Source organism: Pelophylax lessonae (genome assembly GCF_965119305.1).
Source record: "Pelophylax lessonae genome assembly, chromosome: 4".
Taxonomy (NCBI): Eukaryota; Metazoa; Chordata; class Amphibia; order Anura; family Ranidae; genus Pelophylax; species Pelophylax lessonae.
In genome coordinates this window covers 632,508,228-632,532,044 of record NC_138771.1, presented here as the reverse complement: position 1 = coordinate 632,532,044, position 23,817 = coordinate 632,508,228, and the positions used below count along the sequence as shown (strand labels likewise).

At 43.7% G+C, this 23,817-nt stretch overlaps 1 protein-coding gene across 1 annotated transcript in view; it reads right to left on the bottom strand.

Moving 5' to 3' along the window:
* LOC309554504 (vomeronasal type-2 receptor 26-like) overlaps positions 1–23,518 on the bottom strand; it is a gene marked incomplete at both ends in the record, with an annotated part of 28,477 nt that extends 4,959 nt beyond the window's left edge. Inside the window, 2 exons of the mRNA XM_082256253.1 lie at positions 15,105–15,228; positions 23,303–23,518. Of these exons, the coding sequence (XP_082112379.1) occupies positions 15,105–15,228; positions 23,303–23,518 (340 nt within the window). The remainder of the gene's footprint in view (positions 1–15,104; positions 15,229–23,302) is intronic.
* Positions 23,519–23,817: the final 299 nt, after the last annotated feature.

Sequence of the window (23,817 nt, the reverse complement as noted above, 5' to 3'; positions counted from 1 at the left end):
CTGAATTTTAGGGAAACTGTGTTCTACAAACTACAATCGATATTGCTGTGTGGTGTGGGATTGGAGATAGGCAGGTGTCAGTGATCCACATCCATTTTTCTGTGTGTGAGCTGCAGTGAACACAATCTTTTTGGGCTGCAGTGAACACAATCTTTTTGGGCTGCAGTGAACACAATCTTTTTGGGCTGCAGTGAACACAATCTTTTTGGGGTGCAGTGAACAAAATCTTTTTGGGGTGCAGTGAACACAATCCTTTTTGGTGTGCAGTGAACACAATCTTTGTGGGGTGCAGTGAACAAAATCCTTTGTGGGGTGCAGTGAACACAATCTTTTTGGGGTGCAGTGAACAAAATCCTTTTTGGGGTGCAGTGAACAACATCCTTTTTGGGGTGCAGTGAACACAATCTTTTTGGGGTGCAGTGAACAAAATCCTTTGTGGGGTGCAGTGAACACAATCTTTTTGGGGTGCAGTGAACACAATCTTTTTGGGGTGGAGTGAACAACATCCTTTTTGGGGTGCAGTGAACAAAATCCTTTTTGGGGTGCAGTGAACAAAATCATTTTTGGGGTGCAGTGAACACAATCTTTTTGGGGTGCAGTGAACACAAACTTTGTGGGGTGCAGTGAACACAATCTTTTTGGGGTGGAGTGAACAACATCCTTTTTGGGGTGCAGTGAACAACATCCTTTTTGGGGTGCAGTGAACACAATCTTTTTGGGGTGCAGTGAACACAATCTTTGTGGGGTACAGTGAACAGAATCTTTGTGGGGTGCAGTGAACACAATCTTTGGGGGGTACAGTGAACACAATCTTTTTGGGGTGCAGTGAACACAATCTTTGTGGGGTGCAGTGAACACAATCTTTTTGGGGTGGAGTGAACAAAATCATTTTTGGGGTGCAGTGAACAACATCCTTTTTGGGGTGCAGTGATCAAAATCCTTTTTGGGGTGCAGTGAACACAATCTTTTTGGGGTGCAGTGAACAAAATCCTTTGTGGGGTGCAGTGAACAGAATGTTTGTGGGGTGCAGTGAACACAATCTTTGGGGGGGTACAGTGAACACAATCTTTTTGGGGTGCAGTGAACACAATCTTTGTGGGGTACAGTGAACAGAATCTTTGTGGGGTGCAGTGAACACAATCTTTGGGGGGTACAGTGAACACAATCTTTTTGGGGTGCAGTGAACACAATCTTTGGGGGGTACAGTGAACACAATCTTTTTGGGGTGCAGTGAACACAATCTTTGTGGGGTGCAGTGAACACAATCTTTGGGGGGGTACAGTGAACACAATCTTTTTGGGGTGCAGTGAACAACATCCTTTTAGGGTGCAGTGAACACAATCTTTGTGGGGTGCAGTGAACAACATCCTTTTAGGGTGCAGTGAACACAATCTTTGTGGGGTACAGTGAACAGAATCTTTGTGGGGTGCAGTGAACACAATCTTTGGGGGGTACAGTGAACACAATCTTTGTGAGGTGCAGTGAACACAATCTTTGTGGGGTGCAGTGAACACAATCATTGTGGGGTGCAGTGAACTCAATCTTTGTGGGGTACAGTGAACACAATCTCATACTTCTGAAGATTTGAGGGTGCTGCCTGTTCCATACTCCCCCTACTCCTCATCTAGCCTTTTAGGGGTACAAACAATAGTAATTGGGGCCTAGTGTGGTTGTGTACGTGTGATATACATACACTTTTTTTGGATCATATTTTCTATTCTGCTATTTAATCAAAAACCTTTGGGGATCAGTTAAATTGGGGGATAGTCTGTGTTGGTACGTGTGAGAGAGATCCACCTTTCCAAGTTGTTGGGGTTCATCTCATACTTCTGAAGGTTTGAGGGTGCTGCCTGTTCCATACTCCCCCTACTCCTAGCCTTTTAGGGGTACAAACAATAGTAATTGGGACCTAGTGTGGTTGTGTACGTGTGATATACATACACTTTTTTTGGATCATATTTTCTATTCCGCTATTTAATCAAAAACCTTTGGGGATCAGTTAAATTGGGGGATAGTCTGTGTTGGTACGTGTGAGAGAGATCCACCTTTCCAAGTTGTTGGGGTTCATCTCATACTTCTGAAGGTTTGAGGGTGCTGCCTGTTCCATACTCCCCCTACTCCTCATCTAGCCTTTTAGGGGTACAAACAATAGTAATTGGGGCCCAGTGTGGTTGTGTACGTGTGATATACATACACTTTTTTTGGATCATATTTTCTATTCCGCTATTTAATCAAAAACCTTTGGGGATCAGTTAAATTGGGGGATAGTCTGTGTTGGTACGTGTGAGAGAGATCCACCTTTCCAAGTTGTTGGGGTTCATCTCATACTTCTGAAGGTTTGAGGGTGCTGCCTGTTCCATACCCCCCCTACTCCTCATCTAGCCTTTTAGGGGTACAAACAATAGTAATTGGGGCCTAGTGTGGTTGTGTACGTGTGATATACATACACTTTTTTTGGATCATATTTTCTATTCCGCTATTTAATCAAAAACCTTTGGGGATCAGTTAAATTGGGGGATAGTCTGTGTTGGTACGTGTGAGAGAGATCCACCTTTCCAAGTTGTTGGGGTTCATCTCATACTTCTGAAGGTTTGAGGGTGCTGCCTGTTCCATACCCCCCCTACTCCTCATCTAGCCTTTTAGGGGTACAAACAATAGTAATTGGGGCCTAGTGTGGTTGTGTACGTGTGATATACATACACTTTTTTTGGATCATATTTTCTATTCCGCTATTTAATCAAAAACCTTTGGGGATCAGTTAAATTGGGGGATAGTCTGTGTTGGTACGTGTGAGAGAGATCCACCTTTCCAAGTTGTTGGGGTTCATCTCATACTTCTGAAGGTTTGAGGGTGCTGCCTGTTCCATACTCCCCCTACTCCTAGCCTTTTAGGGGTACAAACAATAGTAATTGGGGCCTAGTGTGGTTGTGTACGTGTGATATACATACACTTTTTTTGGATCATATTTTCTATTCCGCTATTTAATCAAAAACCTTTGGGGATCAGTTAAATTGGGGGATAGTCTGTGTTGGTACGTGTGAGAGAGATCCACCTTTCCAAGTTGTTGGGGTTCATCTCATACTTCTGAAGGTTTGAGGGTGCTGCCTGTTCCATACTCCCCCTACTCCTCATCTAGCCTTTTAGGGGTACAAACAATAGTAATTGGGGCCCAGTGTGGTTGTGTACGTGTGATATACATACACTTTTTTTGGATCATATTTTCTATTCCGCTATTTAATCAAAAACCTTTGGGGATCAGTTAAATTGGGGGATAGTCTGTGTTGGTACGTGTGAGAGAGATCCACCTTTCCAAGTTGTTGGGGTTCATCTCATACTTCTGAAGGTTTGAGGGTGCTGCCTGTTCCATACCCCCCCTACTCCTCATCTAGCCTTTTAGGGGTACAAACAATAGTAATTGGGGCCTAGTGTGGTTGTGTACGTGTGATATACATACACTTTTTTTGGATCATATTTTCTATTCCGCTATTTAATCAAAAACCTTTGGGGATCAGTTAAATTGGGGGATAGTCTGTGTTGGTACGTGTGAGAGAGATCCACCTTTCCAAGTTGTTGGGGTTCATCTCATACTTCTGAAGGTTTGAGGGTGCTGCCTGTTCCATACCCCCCCTACTCCTCATCTAGCCTTTTAGGGGTACAAACAATAGTAATTGGGGCCTAGTGTGGTTGTGTACGTGTGATATACATACACTTTTTTTGGATCATATTTTCTATTCCGCTATTTAATCAAAAACCTTTGGGGATCAGTTAAATTGGGGGATAGTCTGTGTTGGTACGTGTGAGAGAGATCCACCTTTCCAAGTTGTTGGGGTTCATCTCATACTTCTGAAGGTTTGAGGGTGCTGCCTGTTCCATACTCCCCCTACTCCTAGCCTTTTAGGGGTACAAACAATAGTAATTGGGGCCTAGTGTGGTTGTGTACGTGTGATATACATACACTTTTTTTGGATCATATTTTCTATTCCGCTATTTAATCAAAAACCTTTGGGGATCAGTTAAATTGGGGGATAGTCTGTGTTGGTACGTGTGAGAGAGATCCACCTTTCCAAGTTGTTGGGGTTCATCTCATACTTCTGAAGGTTTGAGGGTGCTGCCTGTTCCATACTCCCCCTACTCCTCATCTAGCCTTTTAGGGGTACAAACAATAGTAATTGGGGCCCAGTGTGGTTGTGTACGTGTGATATACATACACTTTTTTTGGATCATATTTTCTATTCCGCTATTTAATCAAAAACCTTTGGGGATCAGTTAAATTGGGGGATAGTCTGTGTTGGTACGTGTGAGAGAGATCCACCTTTCCAAGTTGTTGGGGTTCATCTCATACTTCTGAAGGTTTGAGGGTGCTGCCTGTTCCATACTCCCCCTACTCCTAGCCTTTTAGGGGTACAAACAATAGTAATTGGGGCCTAGTGTGGTTGTGTACGTGTGATATACATACACTTTTTTTGGATCATATTTTCTATTCCGCTATTTAATCAAAAACCTTTGGGGATCAGTTAAATTGGGGGATAGTCTGTGTTGGTACGTGTGAGAGAGATCCACCTTTCCAAGTTGTTGGGGTTCATCTCATACTTCTGAAGGTTTGAGGGTGCTGCCTGTTCCATACTCCCCCTACTCCTAGCCTTTTAGGGGTACAAACAATAGTAATTGGGGCCTAGTGTGGTTGTGTACGTGTGATATACATACACTTTTTTTGGATCATATTTTCTATTCCGCTATTTAATCAAAAACCTTTGGGGATCAGTTAAATTGGGGGATAGTCTGTGTTGGTACGTGTGAGAGAGATCCACCTTTCCAAGTTGTTGGGGTTCATCTCATACTTCTGAAGGTTTGAGGGTGCTGCCTGTTCCATACTCCCCCTACTCCTCATCTAGCCTTTTAGGGGTACAAACAATAGTAATTGGGGCCCAGTGTGGTTGTGTACGTGTGATATACATACACTTTTTTTGGATCATATTTTCTATTCCGCTATTTAATCAAAAACCTTTGGGGATCAGTTAAATTGGGGGATAGTCTGTGTTGGTACGTGTGAGAGAGATCCACCTTTCCAAGTTGTTGGGGTTCATCTCATACTTCTGAAGGTTTGAGGGTGCTGCCTGTTCCATACTCCCCCTACTCCTAGCCTTTTAGGGGTACAAACAATAGTAATTGGGGCCTAGTGTGGTTGTGTACGTGTGATATACATACACTTTTTTTGGATCATATTTTCTATTCCGCTATTTAATCAAAAACCTTTGGGGATCAGTTAAATTGGGGGATAGTCTGTGTTGGTACGTGTGAGAGAGATCCACCTTTCCAAGTTGTTGGGGTTCATCTCATACTTCTGAAGGTCTGAGGGTGCTGCCTGTTCCATACTCCCCCTACTCCTAGCCTTTTAGGGGTACAAACAATAGTAATTGGGGCCTAGTGTGGTTGTGTACGTGTGATATACATACACTTTTTTTGGATCATATTTTCTATTCCGCTATTTAATCAAAAACCTTTGGGGATCAGTTAAATTGGGGGATAGTCTGTGTTGGTACGTGTGAGAGAGATCCACCTTTCCAAGTTGTTGGGGTTCATCTCATACTTCTGAAGGTTTGAGGGTGCTGCCTGTTCCATACTCCCCCTACTCCTAGCCTTTTAGGGGTACAAACAATAGTAATTGGGGCCTAGTGTGGTTGTGTACGTGTGATATACATACACTTTTTTTGGATCATATTTTCTATTCCGCTATTTAATCAAAAACCTTTGGGGATCAGTTAAATTGGGGGATAGTCTGTGTTGGTACGTGTGAGAGAGATCCACCTTTCCAAGTTGTTGGGGTTCATCTCATACTTCTGAAGGTTTGAGGGTGCTGCCTGTTCCATACTCCCCCTACTCCTAGCCTTTTAGGGGTACAAACAATAGTAATTGGGGCCTAGTGTGGTTGTGTACGTGTGATATACATACACTTTTTTTGGATCATATTTTCTATTCCGCTATTTAATCAAAAACCTTTGGGGATCAGTTAAATTGGGGGATAGTCTGTGTTGGTACGTGTGAGAGAGATCCACCTTTCCAAGTTGTTGGGGTTCATCTCATACTTCTGAAGGTTTGAGGGTGCTGCCTGTTCCATACTCCCCCTACTCCTCATCTAGCCTTTTAGGGGTACAAACAATAGTAATTGGGGCCCAGTGTGGTTGTGTACGTGTGATATACATACACTTTTTTTGGATCATATTTTCTATTCCGCTATTTAATCAAAAACCTTTGGGGATCAGTTAAATTGGGGGATAGTCTGTGTTGGTACGTGTGAGAGAGATCCACCTTTCCAAGTTGTTGGGGTTCATCTCATACTTCTGAAGGTTTGAGGGTGCTGCCTGTTCCATACTCCCCCTACTCCTCATCTTGCCTTTTAGGGGTACAAACAATAGTAATTGGGGCCCAGTGTGGTTGTGTACGTGTGATATACATACACTTTTTTTGGATCATATTTTCTATTCCGCTATTTAATCAAAAACCTTTGGGGATCAGTTAAATTGGGGGATAGTCTGTGTTGGTACGTGTGAGAGAGATCCACCTTTCCAAGTTTTTGGGGTTCATCTCATACTACTGAAGATTTGAGGGTGCTGCCTGTTCCATACTCCTCCTCCTACTGCTCAACCATCCTTTTAGGGGTACAAACAATAGTAGTTGGGGCCTAGTGTGGTGGTGTACGTGCGAGATACATACACTTTCTTTTTGATCATATTTTCTATTCCGCTATTCAATTAAAACCTTTGGGGATCAATTCAATTGCGAGATAGTCTGTGTCGGTACGTGTGAGATCCACCTTTCCAAGTTGTTGGGGTTCATCTCATACTTCTGAAGATTTGAGGGTGCTGCCTGTTCCATACTCCTCCTCCTACTCCTCATCCATCCTTTTAGGGGTACAAACAATAGTAATTGGGGCCTAGTGTGGTTGTGTACGTGCGAGATACATACACTTTTTTTGATCATATTTCCTATTCCGCTATTCAATAAAAACCTTTGAGGATCAATTGAATTGCGGGATAGTCTGTGTCGGTACGTGTGAGATCCACCTTTCCAAGTTTTTGGGGTTCATCTCATACTTCTGAAGATTTGAGGGTGCTGCCTGTTCCATACTCCTCCTCCTACTCCTCATCCATCCTTTTAGGGGTACAAACAATAGTAATTGGGGCCTAGTGTGGTTGTGTACGTGCGAGATACATACACTTTTTTTGATCATATTTCCTATTCCGCTATTCAATAAAAACCTTTGAGGATCAATTGAATTGCGGGATAGTCTGTGTCGGTACGTGTGAGATCCACCTTTCCAAGTTTTTGGGGTTCATCTCATACTTCTGAAGATTTGAGGGTGCTGCCTGTTCCATACTCCTCCTCCTACTCCTCATCCATCCTTTTAGGGGTACAAACAATAGTAATTGGGGCCTAGTGTGGTTGTGTACGTGCGAGATACATACACTTTTTTTGATCATATTTCCTATTCCGCTATTCAATAAAAACCTTTGAGGATCAATTGAATTGCGGGATAGTCTGTGTCGGTACGTGTGAGATCCACCTTTCCAAGTTTTTGGGGTTCATCTCATACTTCTGAAGATTTGAGGGTGCTGCCTGTTCCATACTCCTCCTACTCCTCATCCATCCTTTTAGGGGTACAAACAATAGTAATTGGGGCCTAGTGTGGTTGTGTACGTGCGAGATACATACACTTTTTTTGATCATATTTCCTATTCCGCTATTCAATAAAAACCTTTGAGGATCAATTGAATTGCGGGATAGTCTGTGTCGGTACGTGTGAGATCCACCTTTCCAAGTTTTTGGGGTTCATCTCATACTTCTGAAGATTTGAGGGTGCTGTCTGTTCCATACTCCTCCTACTCCTCATCCATCCTTTTAGGGGTAGAAACAATAGTAATTGGGGCCTAGTGTGGTTTTGTACGTGCGAGATACATACACTTTTTTGGATCATATTTCCTATTCCGCTATTCAATAAAAACCTTTCTAGGGCAAGATCTTAAATTACAGAAATATGAGGAGACCGTCAAATAAGGGCCGTGGCCTGGGTCGTGGTGCTGCTGGTAGAGCTCCTGTTGCAAGGAGAGGAAGTGGTCGATCTGTGCCAGCTACACGCACAAGTGAAACACCTTCCTCAAGTGTGAGTAGGCGACAGAACCTGCATCAGTATTTGGTAGGGCATCAAACGCCCCTAGAAGTGATGAGGCCAGAACAAGTTGAGGCGATAGTAGATTGGTTTGCTGCTGACAGTGCCTCCAGTTCCTTCACATTGTCTCCCACCCAGTCTACTACAGAAAGGTCAGAGTTGGCACCTGCAGCCAATGTCCAACCGTCTTTCACCTCACCCCCTTGCAAATCAGGCCAGCAGTCTGAGCCCCAAGCCATACAGCAGTCTCTTATTCTTTTTGAGGACTCTGTCAGCAGGGTTTCCCAGGGCCATCCACCTAGCCCTGCCCCAGAAGTGGAAGAGATTGAGTGCAGCGATGCCCAACCACTTATTTCTCAAGATGAGTACATGCAAGGATCATCGCAGCACGTCTCCGATGATGACGAAACGCAGGTGCCAACTGCTGCGGCGTTCAGCATTGTGGAGACCGACAAGGAGGGCAGGGGTGAAGACTGGGTGGAAGATGATGTGGAGGACGATGAGGTCCTCGACCCCACATGGAATGAACGTCATGCAGGTGACCTGAGTAGTTTGGAGGAAGAGGCGGTGGTCGCACAGAGCCACCAGCACAGCAGAAGAGGGAGCAGGGTGCAGAAGCGGAGCGGCCGTGCCCTAGACACTACGCCCGCTACTGCCCAACGCAGCAAGGGAACGAGCGCACCAAAGTCAGCTCAAAGGAGTTCTCTAGCGTGGAAGTTCTTTAGAAAATGTGCTGATGACAGGACACGAGTGGTTTGCACCCTGTGCAATCAGAGCTTGAAGCGAGGCATAAACCTTCTCAACCTGAGCACAACCTGCATGATCAGGCATCTAAGTGCAAAGCACGAGCTGCAGTGGAGTACACACCTTCAAAACCAAGAAACGTCTCTGGCTCATCCTGCTTCCTCTTCTGCTGCAGTCTCGGCCGCTCCAGCCACATCTGTAGTGATACCGGCACCTGCCACCCCGCAAACAGACGATCTGTCAGCAACACCACCACCTGGGTCACCAACAACCATCTCCACAATGTCCCGTGGAAGCGTTCAGCTTTCCATCTCCCAAACACTTGAGAGGAAGAGGAAGTACCCCCCTACCCACCCGCGATCCCTGGCCCTGAATGCCAGCATTTCAAAATTATTGGCCTTTGAAATGCTGTCATTCCGTCTGGTGGAGACGCACAGTTTTAAAAACCTTATGTCGGTGGCTGTCCCACAGTACGTCGTGCCCAGCCGCCACTACTTTTCCAGGCAAGCCATCCCTTCCCTGCACAACCAAGTGGGGGAAAATATCAGGTGTGCACTGCGCAACGCCATCTGTGCCAAGGTCCACCTAACTACGGATACGTGGACCAGTAAGCACGGTCAGGGGCGTTATATCTCCCTAACGGCACACTGGGTAAATGCAGTGGCGGATGGGCCTGAGGCGGATAGCAATTTGGCGCATGTCCTTCCACCACCGAGGATTGCAGGGCGCTTCAGTTTGCCTCCTGTTCCTAACTCCTCCTACTCCGCTTCCTCATCCTCTACCGCCTCCTCATCCGGACAGCGTAACACCTTCACCACCAACTTCAGCACGGCCAGGGGTAAACGACAGCAGGCAGTTTTACAACTTGCCTGTTTGGGGGACAAACCACACACCGCGCAGGAGCTGTGGAGGAGCATGGAACAGCAGACAAATGAGTGGTTGCTGCCAGCGAGCCTCAAGCCCGGCCTGGTGGTGTGCGATAACGGGCGAAATCTCATAGCAGCTCTGGGCCTAGCCGGTTTGACGCACATCCCTTGCCTGGCGCATGTGCTGAATTTGGTGGTGCAGAGGTTCCTTAAAAACTACCCCGATATGTCAGAGCTGCTGCAGAAAGTGCGGGCCGTTTGTGCGCACTTTCGGCGTTCTCACCCTGCTGCTGCTGCTCGCCTGGCAGCGCTGCAGCGTAACTTCGGCCTTCCCGCTCACCGCCTCATATGTGACGTGCCCACAAGGTGGAACTCCACCTTGCACATGCTGGAAAGACTGTGCGAGCAGCAGCAGGCCATAGTGGAGTTTCAGCTGCAGCACGCACGCGTGAGTCGCTCTGCGGAACAGCACCACTTCACCACCAATAACTGGGCCTCCATGCGAGACCTGTGTGCCTTGTTGCGCTGTTTTGAGTACTCCACCAACATGGCCAGTGGCAATGACGCCGTTCTCAGCTTAACTATCCCACTTCTATGCCTCCTTGAAAAAACAATTCGGGCGATGATGGAAGAGGATGTGGCACAGGATGAGGAGGAGGAGGAGGATGAAGAGGTAACATTTCCAAGGCTTTCAGGGCAGTCATTCGCAAGGGGCTCCGAGGGTGGGTTCCTGCACACGCAAACGCCAGGGACGCAATTGTCCAGCAGGGGCACAGTTCTGGAGGATGAGGAGGATGAGGAGGAGGAGGAGCTGGAGGAGGAGATGGAACCATGTTCACAGCAGGGTGGCACCCAGGCCAGCTCATGGCCATTAGGGATGATCGAACGGTTCGGGTCCACCATCGGTTCGGCCCGAACATTGGGTGTTCGAGGTTCGGCCGAATTTAGAACTTTTTGCCCAAAAAGTTCGGAATTCGGCAACCAGAACCGCCCAAAATGCAATGCTTCAGGAAATGGGCTTTAAAAGCCCGTGATTGGACCAGAACCATTAGCAAAAGCCAATTGAGGGGGCAGAAGAATGCTAGGAATGTGATTGGAGTGACTAGGGGGTCCCTAGACCAATCATTAGTGAATACGCCCCCCAGTATATAAGATCGCCCCCGCCATATTCCCAGCATTGTTATAATGGACATGGAAGAGAGTGGAAGCAGTTCTGTTAATTTTACTTTAAAAGTGTCATTTAGCTATTTTTAGTGTGAGGAAAGGGATATCTAGTGTAGTTAGAGTGCTCCTTTACACTTAAGTTAGCTTCAAAAATTTAGTTTCTGTAGGGAAAGTGTTAAGTGTCAGGGGACCGTAGTGTAGTGTAGGGTTAACTGACAGTGACTGCTATGGCAGGGTGACAAAACCCTTCCATAGCAGGGTGACCGCTATAGAGAAATGATCATTTCTCTGCTTCGGAACAGGAATGTGGCTTCTCACCAGCAAGCATTTTTTAATGCTGCAGGGGCTGCCACTGCCAGTGCTTTTTTGAGGACATGTTTGATGTCAGACATGACATCTGAATATGTGTATAGGGGGTATATATAGACATATATGTCTGAATATATACCCCTAGACATATATAGGTGTGATAGTAGCAGAAATAAATGCTTGCGCTAATGAAATCATTTACAGTAATATATTTCTGCTACTATCACACCTATATATGTCTAGGGGTATATATTCAGACATATATGCCTATATATACCCCCTATACACATGTTCAGATGTTTTGCCTGCCTCAAAAGAACCCCAAAAAATGCCAAAAAAACGCTAGTGTCAAAAAAAAAAATGCCCAGGTGTGTTTTTGCTGGCATTTTTTGGGGGGTTTTGGAGGCAGGCAAAACATCAGAACTTGTGCACAGTACCACTATACACAAGTTCAGATGTTTTGCCTGCCTCAAAAGAACCCCAAAAAATGCCAAAAAAAAACGCTAGCGTCAAAAAAAAAAATGCCCAGGTGTGTTTTTGCTGGCATTTTTTGGGGAATTTTGGAGGCAGGCAAAACATCAGAACTTGTGCACAGTACTACTATACACAAGTTCAGATGTTTTTCCTGACTGCAAAGAACCCAAAAAAATGCCTGCTATTAAACCGGCAAGGTGTTACAGCAGAGAAGCCATATTCCTGTGCTTAAAGTTTTCTAATACAAACGATCTTTTTTTTCTGGTTCTGGACATGCTACAGAGCTGAAACTTCACATGCACACCTTTTAGACCCCCCAGATACTAAATCCAAAGTAAAAATCAAAAAATCTCTTTTTTTTTTTTTTTTTTTTAATTTTTCAATAATTGGCTTTTTTATCAAAAATGACAATTTTTAAGAACTTTTTTTGTGTGATTTTGTGTCTGGGGGGTCTAAAATGTGTACCTGTGAAGTTTCAGCTCTGTAGCATGTCCAGAACCCCAAAAAAAGATCATATAAGTGTAAAAGAGGGGTCCCACCATCCCTGCTCTACTGAAAAATTATCTTTTTTTCTGGTTCTGGACATGCTACAGAGCTGAAACTTCACAGGTACACTTTTTAGACCCCCCAGACACTAAATCCAAAAAAAGTCATGCCTGCCTCCAAAAATGCCCGATAAATGCAAGAAAAAGCGCCGTAGAGAAGCCGTATTCCTGTTCTAATAAAAATTATAAGAAAATGCTAATTTTTGGGGGGTTCTGGACATGCTACAGACCTGAAACTTCACATGCACACCTTTTAGACCCCCCAGATACTAAATCCAAAGTAAAAATCAAAAAATCTCTTTTTTTTTTTTTTTTTTAATTTTTCAATAATTGGCTTTTTTATCAAAAATGACAATTTTTAAGAACTTTTTTTGTGTGATTTTGTGTCTGGGGGGTCTAAAAGGTGTACCTGTGAAGTTTCAGCTCTGTAGCATGTCCAGAACCAGAAAAAAAGATCATATAGGTGTTAAAGTTAAAGGATGCTCCCGAACCACATCCCTGTTCTACTGAAAAATTATCTTTTTTTTTTTCATGGTTCTGGACATGCTACAGAGCTGAAACTTCACATGCACACCTTTTAGACCCCCCAGATACTAAATCCAAAGTAAAAATCAAAAAAATCTCTTTTTTTTTTTTTTTAATTTTTCAATAATTGGCTTTTTTATCAAAAATGACAATTTTTAAGAACTTTTTTTTGTGTGATTAATAGTCCCTGGGGCATGACCCAGAACCCTAGGCACTTTTTAGGGGCATTTATTGGGTTTTAGGGCTTAAAAATGGTGTTTTTTGATTACAGAAGTTCGGGTCCCATTGATTTCAATGGGGTTCTGAAATCCGAACCGAACTTTCGTGAAGTTCGGGTGTTCTGGTCGAACCGAACTTTTCAAAAGTTCGATCATCACTAATGGCCATCACTGGTGCGTGGCTGGGGGGATACAGAGGACACGGACGATACACCTCCCACAGAGGACAGCCTTTCGTTGCCTCTGGGCAGCCTGGCACACATGAGCGATTACATGCTGCAGTGTCTCCACAACGACCGCCGAGTTGCCCACATTCTAACTTGTGCTGATTACTGGGTGGCCACGCTGCTGGATCCCCGTTACAAGGACAACGTACCGTCCTTAATTCACTCACTGGAGCGCGATCGCAAGATGCGCGAGTACAAGCGCACGCTGGTAGACGCCATGCTGCTGGCATTCCCATCTGACAGCGGGGCCACAGTGGAAGCACAAGGCAGAGGAGGAGGAGGAGGAGGTCGCCAACGCAACCAGGGCACCGCCAGCACCTCAGAAGGCAGGGTTAGCATGGCCGAAATGTGGAAAAGCTTTGTCAGCACGCCACAACAAACAGCAGCACCAGCAGCTCAGATGGAACGTCTTAGCAGGAGGCAGCATTTTACCAACATGGTGGAGCAGTATGTGTGCACACGCCTACATGTAGTGAATGACGGGTCTGCCCCCTTCAACTTCTGGGTCTCCAAATTGGGCACATGGCCTGAGCTTGCCCTTTACGCCTTGGAGGTGCTGGCATGCCCTGCAGCCAGTGTATTATCTGAACGGGTATTTAGCACGGCTGGGGGCGTTATAACAGACAAGCGCAGCCGCCTGTCCAGAGACAATGTGGACAAGCTCACGTTCATTAAAATGAACCAGGCATGGATCCCACGGGACTTTTCCGTACCTTATGCAGAATAGCAATGGATACCGACCTTACCCACCCATTGTTCCATTTTTGCTCTTTCTCACTCTTTTGGGGTGTACCCTCATTTAAAATTTTTGAAAAGAAGCAGTGTTGGCTACCTCGTCCTCCTCCTCAGGGCCAGATTAATGTAGGGGCTATTGGAGCTGCAGCTCCAGGCCCCTACCTTTTATATAGGCCCCGGGTTGGCCATATTCACTGTTACCGCTCTTCTGTCACTTGTAAACACAGAAGTCTGGCTTCTATGCTCGCTTCCCCAGGCAGCACCCTCAGAACCTCCCCACACAGCGTGAAGGCCGGACAAGGAGGGACAGTTGGCGATGCATGGATGTGTTTATGGGCTTCAGAGACAGCATCCCATGTTGAATTAGGCATGCATGGCTGCACCCTTCCTCCTCTGGGTGCATGGCAAGGCACGGCCCTTAAGGCCCTTCAAAATCCTCAGCACCAAGCCCATGATGCTGTTAATCCGGCCCTGGTCCTCCTCCACCGCCGCTTCCACCTACACCGCCCATAGGTGTGCGCAGCCTATTGCATTAAGGTGTGCACCCCAAAGTTGAAATACACATGCATGTGTTTGCCAGCAGGGAGAGTAATGTATCGGGGCCATGTACCTGTAGGCAAGGAGAAATAGAGCAGAGCAGGTCCCAGGGAGATCTTTCCCATCTCCTCACTGGCAATGCTATGTGCCCTAGGTGATTAGGGTGTGCCCAGGCACACCCAGCACACCCTGTGCGCACGCCTATGTCACCGCCACATCCACCACCACCTCAACCTCCCTCCTACTCCATATGGGCCTCGTCCTTCAGAGATGAAGAAGAACATTGTTTTATTTTTCTGTTTTTTTTTGTTGTTTTAAGTTATTTCCCTATCCACATTTGTTTGCAGAGCACTTGCCATGCTCTTAATTACGTTTTGCTGCCATTTGCAGCACTCTAGCCCTTTCCTTTGGTGTTTTAGAGCCATTTTAGTGCCTTAAAGTTCGGGTCCCCATTGACTTCAATGGGGTTCGGTGTCCGGGAAAAGTTCGGTAAAAGTCCGGGACACGGACCCGGACTTTTTTTTAAAGTTCGGCCGAACCCGTCGAACACGGACATCTAGGTGTCCGCTCAACCCTACTTATAATATGTTGCTCACCTGACTGGTTGGAGATTTCTCCATAAGGACACGGAACACATTGAAAACAGCACACAGGTTGCCCTGTTATTGTGACCTTCCTGGAACCTGGTGGACAACTTTGACTGCAGACTGATTCTGGGATCTGGGATATAAGCAGAAATTATCATTTAAAATTCACATAGTGGAACACTAAATTTAGCCAAAATGTCAAATAAATAGGTATGAGGGCTAGGTACTGATCTCAGTCAGCAAGGGGCATTAAATCTGCTACTTGGATAGGGAAATAATAAAGTGGATGGCACTAAAGTTGAAAGCAATTACTTTCACGTTTCAAAATGTAACCTTAACCACAGTGATTAGCGATGATCAGGTATTTAGTAATAATTACAGCTTTCCTGTTATTTAAATCTACCTTCTACACAAGCCCTATTGCAATTTAATGTTATTGGAAATCACCTTTCTTTTTTAATCTGCAGTGGCTGTAGTTTTCTGTAAAATTCAATACAATATTTCATCCTGGAGTCATGCAACCACAGAAAAGTGGGTGTGGGGTGGGGGGTGGCTTTGAAGAGGCCCAATTGAAGGTTGGTATAAAGTGACCCCAGCTTTGCAAAATATTGACCCTCCACCTATCACCACAATAACAACATTGTTATGAATAAAATAGCAAGCACACACTGGGCCCAATCACACAACAGTAATTCAAACAAGGGTATGTGGTCTTCTATCCAGGTTTAGGCATCAATCATGTCAAAAGCTCTGAGCAACTGATCAATATAGAAATGAAGGCCGATGGCCTATACAACCACAAAGGAAATAACCCAGCCCCACTCAGTAGGAAAATATATTTTCTCAAATACAGAGACTGGTGTATGATCCCTCTTATCTCAGTAGTTACTGCGAAGGAGGTTACTGTCACAATCCCAAATGGCCACAATCATGCTATATATCTTCATTTCTAGATCGGTCAACATTGCTCAGTTGAGCATGACATGACATGATTGATGCCTAAATCTGGATAGAAGACCACATACCCCTCGTTGAATTTCTGTTGTGTGATTGGGCCCAGTGCGTGCTGCCTATTTTATTCATAACAACGTTGTTATTGTGGTAATAGGTGGAGGGTCAATATTTTGCAAAAGTGCTACATAATATTTTATATGAGTCCAATAAAATCTGTAACTTTTGATATTGCAAGCCGCCCAGGGTCACTTTAAACCAACTTTTAATTGGGACTCTTCCCCATTTCCCGCCTTTTTTGCAAAAGTTCAAAATTGGTATGTTGACCCACCCATATTTATGGTGGAATGATGGATGCGTGATACTGTCCCTCACCTTATCTCCTTATTAGGGTGAGTCTTTAGTTCCAGGCACCCACAGGTTGGGTTGCAGGAAAGAAACTTGCTCGATTCCCCCATCAACACTGACTGTGTTGCCTTCTGCAGAGCCATTGTGTTCTCCCAGTGGGGGAACATGGGAAGCCGTCTCTGCTGCCGTGAGAACACACAGTGATTATTGCTAGCAGCTATACCTGCTGGCAATACTTACATGAAAAACCCAACATGCTGGTTGTACCCAAGTTAATCGATCTATCAACTTGAGTACAGTCAGCCTGCCCAGACATGGTTTGAATCTCGGCCGGTCCTGCTAAACTGGACGAGATTTGGTCCATCTATGGCTGGGTTAAGATAAAAGTAAAATTTTAGGCATCCTCTGCAATAGGAATTTTTTTAGTTTGGTGAGCTACTGCTACTTCTCATTGTGCACCAGGTGATTGTAATGAACAAAACCCTCCTATTAGGAATCAGTCTGCTCCATTTACATTTCAAGATTGGGCTAATGCTACTAAAAGTACTTATGGGGAAATGAGTCTCATCTCTAAAATCGCAAAACCAAGTACTGATGGACATTTGGCTCTTCTGTGTCATCAGTGCTCCAACCTGCTCCTTTTATTTATGCAAGTCAGAAAAAAAAATGAAGATTCTCAAAGCTGCAAAAACATGGAGACTTAGGACCCAATCACACTTGCCACAAACTGCCTGTATTAGCACATGGGCTGGTTTATGTTGTGTGCAGGCATTGGGGATGGTGCCTTACACTGTTTACCTTAGTAAGCATGCAGAAATGGAGAGTGACCATGCATAAATGGGAAGTGAGTTCCACTGCGTTGCAGACAAAAATGCAGCACATCTTTATTTTTATGCAACGCACCTTAAGGAAACTGTGTATTGTTAAAAGGGCACAAAGAAAACAATAGCTTTTATTATGCCCTAGTGGTGACTAGCATTAATTAAGTGTAGAAAAATGCCAGTCACTGCAAATTTTGCGAATGAGCCCTCACAAATATGAGTGTTAAATACTGGTATTTGTACACCTGTAATTTAACTCACAATTTACCTGACTTATTGTACATGCTCACATTTAGCGGTATACATATCTTCTTCTGGAGCCTTATTTGTACAACTTGCCTAAACAATAACTTTGTTTGCCAAAACTTGGCAGTAATATATTTTGGCATGGTGATTATGGTCTTTGGTAGGGTGTACAATATCCAGCTATTTCATAGTAGGGAAAATGTGGTGATCCATAGAAGAAATGTGGTGATCTAAAACATCTTTTTGAAATATATCAAGAGGAGTGCTTCTTTTCCTTTCTCTTCCCCCATTTTTTATGGCTATAAAGGCAAATGACAGCCAACACAGTGGAAGGCAGATATTAAATAGAATATCTGCCATCTGACACCTCACTCTTTTTTGTCCCTCTATAGTCCTTACTCAATGGTTGGATTCCAGGGTTTAACTGCTTGTCTCATCCATTACACTGCATATTTATCCTGTCGTCCTAACTAGGGATGATCGAACGGTTCGGGTCCACCATCGGTTCGGCCCGAACATTGGGTGTTCGAGGTTCGGCCGAATTTAGAACTTTTTGCCCAAAAAGTTCGGAATTCGGCAACCAGAACCGCCCAAAATGCAATGCTTCAGGAAATGGGCTTTAAAAGCCCGTGATTGGACCAGAACCATTAGCAAAAGCCAATTGAGGGGGCAGAAGAATGCTAGGAATGTGATTGGAGTGACTAGGGGGTCCCTAGACCAATCATTAGTGAATACGCCCCCCAGTATATAAGATCGCCCCCGCCATATTCCCAGCATTGTTATAATGGACATGGAAGAGAGTGGAAGCAGTTCTGTTAATTTTACTTTAAAAGTGTCATTTAGCTATTTTTAGTGTGAGGAAAGGGATATCTAGTGTAGTTAGAGTGCTCCTTTACACTTAAGTTAGCTTCAAAAATTTAGTTTCTGTAGGGAAAGTGTTAAGTGTCAGGGGACCGTAGTGTAGTGTAGGGTTAACTGACAGTGACTGCTATGGCAGGGTGACCGCTATAGAGAAATGATCATTTCTCTGCTTCGGCACAGGCATGTGGCTTCTCACCAGCAAGCATTTTTTAATGCTGCAGGGGCTGCCACTGCCAGTGCTTTTTTGAGGACATGTTTGATGTCAGACATGACATCTGAATATGTGTATAGTGGGTATATATAGACATATATGTCTGAATATATACCCCTAGACATATATAGGTGTGATAGTAGCAGAAATAAATGCTTGCGCTAATGAAATCATTTACAGTAATATATTTCTGCTACTATCACACCTATATATGTCTAGGGGTATATATTCAGACATATATGCCTATATATACCCCCTATACACATGTTCAGATGTTTTGCCTGCCTCAAAAGAACCCCAAAAAATGCCAAAAAAACGCTAGTGTCAAAAAAAAAAATGCCCAGGTGTGTTTTTGCTGGCATTTTTTGGGGGGTTTTGGAGGCAGGCAAAACATCAGAACTTGTGCACAGTACCACTATACACAAGTTCAGATGTTTTGCCTGCCTCAAAAGAACCCCAAAAAATGCCAAAAAAAACGCTAGCGTTAAAAAAAAAATGCCCAGGTGTGTTTTTGCTGGCATTTTTTGGGGGGTTTTGGAGGCAGGCAAAACATCAGAACTTGTGCACAGTACCACTATACACAAGTTCAGATGTTTTGCCTGCCTCAAAAGAACCCCAAAAAATGCCAAAAAAAACGCTAGCGTCAAAAAAAAAATGCCCAGGTGTGTTTTTGCTGGCATTTTTTGGGGGGTTTTGGAGGCAGGCAAAACATCAGAACTTGTGCACAGTACCACTATACACAAGTTCAGATGTTTTTCCTGACTGCAAAGAACCCAAAAAAATGCCTGCTATTAAACCGGCAAGGTGTTACAGCAGAGAAGCCATATTCCTGTGCTTAAAGTTTTCTAATACAAACAATCTTTTTTTTCTGGTTCTGGACATGCTACAGACCTGAAACTTCACATGCACACCTTTTAGACCCCCCAGATACTAAATCCAAAGTAAAAATCAAAAAATCTCTTTTTTTTTTTTTTTTTTTTAATTTTTTAATAATTGGCTTTTTTATCAAAAATGACAATTTTTAAGAACTTTTTTAGTGTGATTTTGTGTCTGGGGGGTCTAAAAGGTGTACCTGTGAAGTTTCAGCTCTGTAGCATGTCCAGAACCCCAAAAAAAGATCATATAAGTGTAAAAGAGGGGTCCCACCATCCCTGCTCTACTGAAAAATTATCTTTTTTTCTGGTTCTGGACATGCTACAGAGCTGAAACTTCACAGGTACACTTTTTAGACCCCCCAGACACTAAATCCAAAAAAAGTCATGCCTGCCTCCAAAAATGCCCGATAAATGCAAGAAAAAGCGCCGTAGAGAAGCCGTATTCCTGTTCTAATAAAAATTATAAGAAAATGCTAATTTTTGGGGGGTTCTGGACATGCTACAGACCTGAAACTTCACATGCACACCTTTTAGACCCCCCAGATACTAAATCCAAAGTAAAAATCAAAAAATCTCTTTTTTTTTTTTTTTTTTTAATTTTTCAATAATTGGCTTTTTTATCAAAAATGACAATTTTTAAGAACTTTTTTTGTGTGATTTTGTGTCTGGGGGGTCTAAAAGGTGTACCTGTGAAGTTTCAGCTCTGTAGCATGTCCAGAACCAGAAAAAAAGATCATATAGGTGTTAAAGTTAAAGGAGGCTCCCGAACCACATCCCTGTTCTACTGAAAAATTATATTTTTTTTTTTCATGGTTCTGGACATGCTACAGAGCTGAAACTTCACATGCACACCTTTTAGACCCCCCAGATACTAAATCCAAAGTAAAAATCAAAAAAATCTCTTTTTTTTTTTTTTTTAATTTTTCAATAATTGGCTTTTTTATCAAAAATGACAATTTTTAAGAACTTTTTTTTGTGTGATTAATAGTCCCTGGGGCATGACCCAGAACCCTAGGCACTTTTTAGGGGCATTTATTGGGTTTTAGGGCTTAAAAATGGTGTTTTTTGATTACAGAAGTTCGGGTCCCATTGATTTCAATGGGGTTCTGAAATCCGAACCGAACTTTCGTGAAGTTCGGGTGTTCTGGTCGAACCGAACTTTTCAAAAGTTCGATCATCCCTAGTCCTAACCTACAATATATAAAGTAAAAGGATGGCAATATAAGAAACATTACCAAAGTGCGCTAAACAAATAATGAACCAATTGTTCAAAAATACATGGATGGTGTCCGGGTTGACACCAAAATCATATTAATGAACTGAATGAAGATACACTTACACAATCCAGACGAACAGACAGCAAATACAGGGCGGTCGCGGATGTCTGCAGTACAAACCGGGATCTATGACAGCACGGCTGGCTCCCCCCGACGCGTTTCCACTAACAAGTCGGCTTCTGGGATAGGAGCTCCAATCCCAGAAGCCGACTTGTTAGTGGAAACGCGTCGGGGGGAGCCAGCCGTGCTGTCATAGGTCCCGGTTTGTACTGCAGACATCCGCGACCGCCCTGTATTTGCTGTCTGTTCGTCTGGATTGTGTAAGTGTATCTTCATTCAGTTCATTAATAAAGTCGAAGGTAATGCACTATAGTCCTCTTCTTTTCTCTGGGTTTGCTCTGTCTTGGCATCTCCCCCTGCTTGGAAGCCTACAGATCCCTCCCCACTTTGGAAGCAGCTGATTGTTCCGGTCCATTCCGAGAGCCATCCCTGCCAGCTTGATCAGTTGGGACTTCTGGACACAACATAGCACATGCTCACATCTCTCCACATTGTGGTAAGAGTCCACTCCTAACACTAGGTGTCCACATGTGTATATCAGGTCACTGAGAACCACTTTGGATCATTTTTTGGGACGAGGCCCCACCCACCTCCCAACACTCCCTCACCTTCACTCCAATTTGAAAAGAAAGACTTTTTTATAGTTTTTGCACTTTTGTTTGGATTGAATGCATATGATTTTGGTGTCAACCCGGACACCATCCATGTATTTTTGAACAATTGGTTCATTATTTGTTTAGCGCACTTTGGTAATGTTTCTTATATTGCCATCCTTTCACGTTTAATTTATATTTCAGTGCTGCTTTCACTTCACTTTTCATTACTTTAGGTTCGCGCACCTATTTTCTTTCACAATATATACAGTAACCTCTGTTCTTCCTGATGAAGCCAAGTGAGAAACGCTTTGAAAATGGCAGCCTCATGATCCATTTATTTATAACAACTGAGATCCATATTATTGTCTTGTTATGAGCATATTGAGCATGTAATAAGGGTATAGGCTCTCCAGTTAGGATGTCAAGGTTAAAACAAGGACAAAAAGTTGCACAGCAGGTAGGGGAGAAATATAAAGGTGGCAACATGAAGAAAAAAAGAGACATTGGGGTTGACTTACTAAAGGATCAGAGTCTGAGTTGAAACAAAGTAAAAATTCACTTTGTAAATAATACAATGGTTGCTAAAGAAGCAGCATCCACTGCATCCTTAGTAAGCACAACATTTATGAATGACTGGGAATCCCTGACCATGTAAGCAAATGGGCGGTGAATGGAACGGGCTACACCATTACCTAAATATGTCTGACCAATGATGCTATTCTAACTGTCAATAGTTGTTAAGGAAGCAGCAGCTGTTTGCACACAATGCAACCTTACCAACCATTGATGTCACTTGGTATTATTAACCCACATGGCGTGAAATTCCCAACCATTTAAACAAAAGGGCGGGAAAGGGAGCCTTACATCATTCTCTAACGAATAGCCACATGGCCATGGACCACCCCCCCCCCCCCCACACACACAACCTTTGTAATATATAGTCAATGACAACTCAAGGAGCTGTCATTTGGTTAGTGTTACTATCAGGGATTGGTTTTGTGTGGCAAGTCATCTAGTTTTATTTTCTGCAAGTCATCATCTGTGGACATTATGATTGATAATGACTTTACAGGGGACAGTTTATTGGGGATTTTTTTTTTATCCCATACTCATTCTTGTAGGGGTGGTCAGTATCTGGAATGCCCCTGATCATTAAAGGGGTTTTACAGATTCCGATAAGTCCCTCACCTGCAGGCCCTCACAATTATGCTGAGTGCATGTGGCCCGGTATGGTTCAGGAGGGGGCCACACACTCATCCCGACATTTCCTGGCCAGTCTGTCTGTGTGCTCAGATTAAGGGTCTGGTATGAATTTTTAGGGGGAACCTCACCCTTTTTGTTTGTAGAGTCCCCCTCAAAATCTGTACCAGACCCTTTTAATTTGGGGAGGGCATTGGGATTTATATGCCATTTGTTCTTTAGAAAAAAGGAAGCCAGAAGGGAGATGTATTTTACAGCAATTTAAAACTCTTTTTTGGAGCTGTTAGTGCTAAAAAAATAACTGCTCCCAAACACATGGAATTAAAAAAAAAAACAAAAAAAAAAACAAATAAAACAAAAAATATATATTTTTTTTATTTGGTTCATGTTCTCCAGAGTAGTGAAGTAGTAGTAAAGGGCATGTTTAATTTGATAGATTCGTCCCTATTGATTATCAATGGAGTTTGGTTTTCGGCATCCTAACTACTTTGTTGTTCAACGAACCCTTGCTGAATCAAACCCTGGGCAGTTTGGCTCATCACTAGTGAGGAGTTTGTGCCCATAGAGCCCTGGAAATGAAAGAGTACAGGGTATCCAGCCAAAGGGGAAGTAGTGAGTCATGGTGTTTTGGGGGAACAGGAGGGTAGGGGCCTTGCCATGGCACCAGTAACAGATGCTATATCCTAAGCCTACTAAAGCCATTGTCACCAATATGCGTAATTGAAGGATGTACAGTACAAAAAGTGGCATACAATGCCTACCTTTTTCTTTTTAGTGCCCCACTGCACCAAACTGGCATTGATAGTGAACACATTTCCAATCGTGTTCCCAGTGTCATAACTTCCTACAATCACATGTTGCAGTCTTCCCTCTGAGCTAAGCTGCCAGTTTATGATGTCATATGCTGCAGGAGGATCACCATTCTCATTGAAGAAGACTTCTCTGCCACTGGTGAGTTTCAGATGTATCTTCTTCATATAGTGGAGGAGCTGTAAGAAGAACGAACACTAAATTAGGTCATCATTAGCTGGACTTGTTCAAGAGTATAATATTTGGTCTTAAATTACTTTAATAGTTCTTGAGAACTTACCATTGCCCAAGTTTCATGTACTTTTGCTCATTGTTCAGCTCAAGTCAGGGGTGAAAGGTCACATGAAGTGTTTTGATCAACCTTCTTGAACTCTTCGGTCTGGGAGTCAGAGATAATCTATTGCTGCTTTGGTAGCCGCCTGACCTCACACATTATCTTCTCAGGGTACAGTTTGTCTTGTTAGAT